Consider the following 7,269-nt stretch of genomic DNA (forward strand, 5'->3'; position numbering starts at 1 on the left):
GAGCAGGTGAGTGAGCAGGTGAATGAGTGAGTGAGCAGGTGAGTGAGCAGGTGAGTGAATGAGTGAGTGAGCAGATAAGTGGGTGAGTGAGTGAGTGAGCAGATGAGTGAGCGGGTGAATGAGTGAGTGAACACTCCTCAGTCTAGTTATTAATTCCTCCTCATGTGGCCCCAGCCCCATGTCCGGGCTGGAAACTCACAGCCCCTCTGTGCCTGATCGTGGCTCACTGACTGTGTGCAGGGGCTTGGCTCCAGGGGCTCCAGCAGGCAGGGTGCAGAGAGGCCAGGGAGAGGGACACAGTACGCCGCACCCCAACCTATATCCTAACGTTCCCATCTGCTGCGTCTCTTTGCAGGTCACACCCTGCACCTGACCCCAAATGCTCAAAAGATGCGTCCTCTGCTTCCTCTGCTCAGAGAAAGGCAGTGGCCACAGCAAAACCTGGGGGGCCCTCTGGCGGCCGACAGGGCCCTCACACTCAGAGTCGGACTACTTGGAATCCAGCCTGTGGTGCCTTAATTCTCTGGGGCTTTCTCCTAATGATTTGAATCACCCTAAAATGTGTGAGGACTGTTTCCACTCACATGGTCGCACTCAGAGCAGGAACTTCATAGATTCTGGACAAGGATCTGGAAAACTCAGATAGGAAGGACCTTCCCTAAATGTAGCCACAGATGAGGACAGAGCCGCAGGGACAAACCCAAAAAGGGCCCAGAGCACAGGACAGGAGGATCCGGGGACACAAAACAAGGTCCAAGTGGCCCCAAATCCCAGTGGCAGCAGTTTCTCCTCAAAGCCAAATCAACCCAGGGAAGGATTTGCTGAGAATCCCTGGACCTTCCAGAACATGGAGGGGCAGGGGACTGACCCCCAGGTGCCCGCGGACCAGAGGCAGCATTGCGGCACTGAGCTCCCCCTGCAGGCCGGGCTGCCTGCTGTGTCCACCCCAACTCTGGAGGGTCCCCTCTGTTGTCTGCAGGGCTTCTTCCCTCCCTGCCTGGGCTGAGTGGAGGAGGGGGGCAGCAGAACATGTTGTGCATGCACACACACATGCACACACAGACACACGTGTGCACGCACCCACACACGCACACATACTGGACACGGGCAGCTCCCCTCCTGCAGGGCCACCCCCACCTGCCCCACAGCCCACCCTGGACTCCCCTGAACAGCAAAGGCCCTGGCCACATGCCGGTGGGGGCCGGGTAGCCCTCACAGCTCCCAGGCTGCCCACCTTCGGGGCGGTGTTAGTACAGCTGAGGGTACAGCTGGTGATCCACTGCAGATCCTCGGGGTTCCAACCAACAGGGCTGGGCACTCCGGACAAACACACTCTGCCAATGTCCAGGAAGCCACGGAAGGCAGAGGCTCCCATCACAGAGGCGGTGGACTCCAGAACCAAAAGGTGGGAGGGATCACCCCTGCCAGTGGGTGTCAGCTGCCAGGCACATCCACTGGCCACACCCAGTGGTTCTACTACTTGCTATGAGGGATGGGGACCCCCAAGGACCCCTATGGCCTCGCTCCCTGCCCCCTGCAAAAGAGGCTGCCCCCACCCTTGATCTCAGGTGCTAACCTGGGGTGCCCGCATAGCCCTTGGTCTTGGTCTGCCCGTCCTTCAGCTCCACAGCCAGCCCAAGGTCAGAAATTCGGATATTGCCTGAAAACAAACATGGGCTGAGGTCACACGCGGCCCCACAGAACAAAGGCACCTGGTGTTCCCTGAGCCTGCAGGAGCCAAAGGCAGCCTCTGCACACACACACACGTGCCCACGAACACGCACGTGCAGCACACGCCCACCCCAGGGCCCTGAGGCCTCTGCCCTCCCAGCCAGACTGCAGAGGGACAGAGGGGCCCCAGCAGCACCCACCACTGTGAATGGAGGCACAATCCACCCAAAAACGTTTCAAGAATGCCCCACATTTGCATGACTCAGTGACAAAGGGAGGGTGTCCAAGGGACATAAAGAAAACCTAGATCTCGGCTACCTTCTGATGAGAATCCCTCAAAAGGCAGAAAGAGGAACCAGCCTATCCTCCTACCGAAGATCCCCCGGGCCACGGAGGAGAGCCTGGCCAGGGGAGTCTGGGCAGGAGGAAGCCAGGAGGGGAGGCTGGGAGGAGGAGAAATGGGGAGTGGGGGAGACTGGGTGAGGGGCACCTGAGAGGGGAGGCCACCTCACCGTCGTCGTCCAGAAGTACGTTCTCAGGCTTGAGGTCTCGGTAGACAATACCCCTCTGATGCAGGTGCTCCAGGCCGCTGACGATCTGGGCCGTGTAGAAGACAGCGCGGGGCTCCTGGAAGCCAGGGTTCTGCTCATTCACGTTGTAGATGTGGTACCTGGGGCCAGACCACACAGAGGCCATGCTTCTCTGGCACAGTGAGCAGGGTGCCCACGGGTCCATGGGAAGTAAAATCTCAGGGAACAGTGAGGGCCTCAGGACCCCATGCTGTACTGGCGGAGAGTCTGGTCGTTGTGGGGCCTCGGCATCAGCGGGAAGGCCTGCAGCAGTACCAAGAGCCCCTGGCAGCTGGTGTATGTGCCCTCACAGACCCTCCACCACAACCGTTAGGAGAGGAGCAGGAGGGAAGAGCACACTGCGCTCCCCACCTCCCTGACCCTTGCCTGCACCGGCTAGGAAATGGACCCTGAAGCCATTTCAGCATCGCCAGCCAAAGGAGGCAGGGCAGAGGGCGAGGAAGGAAGCCCGGGCAAGCGGCCCGAGTCACCCCCACCACAAGCAGTCAACATGGTGTCCGGGGAAGCACACTGGCTCCGAGCACACGGACTCCTGGGTGGGCCCGCCGTGGTTTCCTTCCAGCTTCCCTCCTGCCCTGGGACTGTGCTTTCTCATCTTTCCCACTATTACATTCTACAGAAAAGTAACACCTACTGAGTAAAAGAAACCGACTATTTATACCAGAGACCAGGCGGCAAGAGGCGGGCCAAGAAAGCAGGAGAGAAGACCTCAGATCAGCCGTGATGACGAGATAAACGGCTTTGGTATTACGTTTTTACTATAGTACCGTGTGGTGCAGCAGACGCAGTTCAGCGTAGTCCGAGGCGTGTAGGGCAAGACACCCCAGGAGAGCAGGGCAACGGGGTTGGGGTGGCGGAGGGTGCCAGACGTAAGCAGCGCACCCGGTGTCCAGAGGACAAGGCAGTGCGGTGTGGGGCGGTCTGGTGAGACACGGCACACAGGGTGCAGGGATACGGAACGGGCCACTGCGGCCCAGTGCGGACTAAGGGACAGCGCGCTCCAGAGTAGCACAGCACGCAGAGCGTGGCGTAACGCAGCAGAGCGCGCGACGGTGTGGGCTCCGTGCAGCAGAAGCAGCACAGCAGGGGCTGCTGCGTATCGCATAGAGCAGCGCAGCCTTACAGTGTGGCGTCGTGTCGGGTCATCCCACGGGACGTGTTACTAGCATCCTCCAGAGCGGCACGTCATGCCGCGTACCGTGCTATGGTGCGTACGGTCTGGTACGGGGCGATGCAGCGTAGTCTGGCCAAGTGCAGTACTACGAAGTAACATACACCATAATATACCTCAGCACGCTGCGGCATGGTGTAGTATAGGACAGTGTCATGATCATCTTTGCTCCCTTTAAGTCATGTTGTGTGCACTTCCTAGCCTCTTCTCTCCTCTTCCATGTAGCCTCAGAATTCCCACCTGGAAAACGGGGCCAACAAACACCTGACAGAGCTGCAGTGGGGACGAATCCAGCAGGAAGAACGCAGCAGAGGGCTTGTGCATAACACCAACAGCAGGGGCCCCGCTCGTGTGACATAGGACACTCTCTCAGGTTTCGTACACACATTAATGTCCTCTTCACTATGCCCCAAGAACACCAGGATTATTCTTTATCCCCGTTTTACAGACCAGCACACAGAGGCGAGAGCGGTCTGACCGCCCGGGTTTCCCCACTGAGAGTCAGTGGTCTGACGTCCCCCAGGAGCCCAGGGCTGGGCCCTCAAACCTCCCCAGGGACCGGATCCACTGACCAAAGCCATGGTTCCCAAAGTTGGCCACGTCGTGTTTCCAGCTCTGCTATCATCCCCAAGAGCAGGTCATAATGCAATGCCCCCAACTGGGCCCCCACCCACCCTTCATTCATCTGTCCACCCAGCTAGCACTCACCCCTGGCGCCTCACGCCCCTGGCACCTCCACCCCCATGCAGCCACACAACCGCAGGTCCCCAGGGACTGGAGGTCCCCCAGCAACTAGAGAGCCATGGGCCAACCTCCCCATGGCCCCGCATTTCATGTAAGACTAAGGACACACCACCTCGAGTGTCAGCAACCCGGGGACAGAGGAGCATGTTGATGGGGGCCCAGGGCTTCTCCCTGGTGTTACCATGTTCTCTGCACATGTGGGCAGCCCCCTGGGCCCCCGAGACCCCTCACCAAGCTTGACTGCTCGAACCCTCCTAGCCCCAGCTCCCCCATTTACCTTATGTCGCCTCCATTCATGATAGTCATCACCAGACAGAGGTCAGTTTTGGTTTCAAATGCATAGGCCAGAGAGACTATAAACCTGCTGTGTACCTTTGCTAGAATCTTCTTCTCTACCATAGCACCCTGAAAAGCAAGATGTCAAATCATCACCCAGGGTTAAGCAGCAAAGTGATGTCACCGAAAAGAGCAAGTACCAGAAAATACCAGAAAATAGCAACAGAGTTGCAAAGGTACTTGACACGGCTTGCATAAATCAACTGCAAAGAACTTACAGACAGGTCTCACTTGTCCCCTCCCCAGAGCCCAAAGCAATCGTGCAAACGTGTGCGTGTGCCAAGGACTCCAGGCTTCCTGGAGCCTCCAGCAAGGAGGCAGGAGTCGGACCAGCCTTCACAACACCAGGTGAGGGTCCAGCACATCCCTTGCTCAGAGCTGACCCTCTTTCCAGCCGTTCCTTACACCCGACCAGCTCGCCAACTGCAACCCCAGACCCGATCCTCCCTCCAGGCCCCTGGACAGCGGATAGCCAGGGACCAGCATCTGCTCATTTTCTGTCCATTTAACATGTTTTTTAGAGTTGTGTTTGGGAAGGGATGGTACAATTCCTTTGTGAAGGAGGAATTCTTGGTGTCCCGGAAGGCCCCTCTGCATCCACACTGCGGGGCAGATTTCGGGTCTTCCCAAGTAATAAGTTCAGTGAGGACCCTGAACTCGGGACAGAAGACACCGTGGGTTAAGACGACACGTGGACCGCTGTGAAGGACACTGCTTGCCCCTGCAGCCCCAAGGGGACAGCACTATTGAGAAACCCCGGGGTGGACACCCTTGGTGGCTGCTATTTACCCCAAAAGCTGCATTTGCGCTGTGTGGCAGGACAGGACGGGAGAGGAACTCCTATGACAGAGCAGCTTTTGCTGTCCTGCCTCAAGGGAGTCTGACCCCTGTTGGGGACAGCAGACCCCATGCAGCAACATGCTCTGCCTTGGTCCCCCCTGGCCCGGGAAGACAAGGCGGATGCTGCCAGGCCTGGCTGGACTCCCAGTGTGCCCTCCATCATAGCACAAGCCAGTGCGTGGAGAACTCCAGAGAGCCGGGGTAAAGAACCAACAGTCCCCCTAACACCTGCTCCCCGATTTCACAGTAGTAGTAAAAACACAAGCAGGCTGGCAGGAGGGGACCCTGCATGGCTCAGTCGGTTGAGCATCCGAGTCTTGGTTTCGGCTCAGCTCATGCTCAGGGTCGTGGGATTGAGCCCCGCATCAGGCTCTGTGCTCAGTGCGGAGTCTGCTTAAGACTCTCTGCCCCTCTGCCCCTCCTCCCCTGCTCGCATGCGCTCTCTCCAAAATAAATCTTTAGGGACGCCTGGGGGCTCAGTTGTTGAAGCGTCTGCCTTCGGCTCAGGTCATGATCTCAGGGTCCTGGGATCGAGTCCTGCATTGGGCTCCCTGCTTGGCAGGGAGATTGCTTCTCCCTCTCCCACTCCCCTACTTGTGCGCTCTCCCTCTCTTTCTCTCTCAAATAAAATCTTTAAAAATAAATAAATCTCTAAAAAAAAGAAGAAATCTGGTGGGATGTGCAGTACCACCCACACCAACAAACACAGAGGCCGCCTCCGAGGAGGGGCAAACCCCGTGTGTGTGCAGAGCCAGGCCGGGGGCCGGGGGGCGCGCAGAGCTGTGGACTGCCCCCTCCATGCCCCGCGGGCCAGATCATCAGCTCAGGACGAGAAGGCTGCCCAATGGGAGGGGGCGGTGTCCCCAGGGCCAAGGAGCCAGCCCATGAAGGGCACCGTGTGGGGCTGGACGTGGCCCCCGATGGCCCTCCCACCATCGTGAATGGCTGGCTGCCCACCTGGTACCCCTTCCTTTTCTTGAGTCTCTTCTTGTTGAGCTTCTTGCACGCATACAGCTTGCCGGTGGCCTTCATCTGGCAGGCGGACACCTCCCCGAAGCCACCTTTCCCTAGGACCCTGAAGTCTAGGAACCAGTCCTCGCCCGTCGGCTGGGCCTCCAGCCACTTCCACTGCAGGAACCTCTGGAAGTACAGACTGCCCAGGTACTCCTGGAAGGGTGCCTGGCTCAGGTGCGCGAGGGTGGCCTGAAGCAGGGGCTGGAAGAGCCCATCCCCTCTCGCCACAGGCCCCTCCCGGGCCTTCGCCACTATCCCCTCGTCCAGGAAGCTGCAGAAGAGCTTGGCCTGGGGGTCCAGGTACCCGGCCAGGATGGCCCGGGCTTTCTGTGGCCGGAGGTCATCATCTGCCGTGTCATAGTCCTCGATGTCCTTCCAGAGCTCCAGAGCCGGCATGTGCCTCTCGTCAGCCCCCAGGAACTGCTGGAACAGCCGCTTGCCGATGGGCTGCTCTGAGCACACACTCGGGAACGCCAGGTCCAGGCTCTCCCGGAGGCCCTCACACTTGGACAGTGGGGGCAACTTGAGCTTGGCCAGGTACTTCCTGTCCCGAGAAGATGGGCCACTGCTCCCGTCGAAGCTGCCCCGGGCGGCAATGAAGGCCGAGTTGGCCACCACCGTCTCCAGGGAACCGAAATCCATCCTGGTGCTGGCCTCCCGCTGCGTCAGGCATGAGAGGCCTGACCTGCCACCCCAGGCCCGTGCCCCCTGCCCTCCCCAGACAGCAGGCGTCCCAGCAGGTGCGAGGGTGACTGGAGGCCACGCCGGGAGCCCAGGGAAACCAGCTGACACAGCTCTGGCCAAATCCCAGCCCAGGGTCACAGAGCAGGTGCCAAAAAAAGACAATCCCCTAAGCTGCTTCCAGGAGGATTAGACGGCCCCTCCTCCCTGCCGCTTCCTCCT

The 7,269-nt window shown here is 59.2% G+C and overlaps 1 protein-coding gene across 1 annotated transcript in view; it reads right to left on the minus strand.

Moving 5' to 3' along the window:
• The window catches only part of GRK1 (G protein-coupled receptor kinase 1), a 13,466-nt gene extending 6,458 nt beyond the window's left edge, over positions 1–7,008 (minus strand). Inside the window, exons 1-4 of the mRNA XM_035002921.1 lie at positions 6,310–7,008; positions 4,454–4,581; positions 2,184–2,341; positions 1,577–1,660 (exon numbers count right to left, since the gene is read on the minus strand). Of these exons, the coding sequence (XP_034858812.1) occupies positions 1,577–1,660; positions 2,184–2,341; positions 4,454–4,581; positions 6,310–7,008 (1,069 nt within the window). The remainder of the gene's footprint in view (positions 1–1,576; positions 1,661–2,183; positions 2,342–4,453; positions 4,582–6,309) is intronic.
• Positions 7,009–7,269: the final 261 nt, after the last annotated feature.

The sequence above is a fragment of the Mirounga leonina genome, unplaced genomic scaffold (assembly GCF_011800145.1).
Source record: "Mirounga leonina isolate KUSES-001 unplaced genomic scaffold, KU_Mleo_1.0 Mir_127, whole genome shotgun sequence".
Lineage (NCBI taxonomy): Eukaryota > Metazoa > Chordata > Mammalia > Carnivora > Phocidae > Mirounga > Mirounga leonina.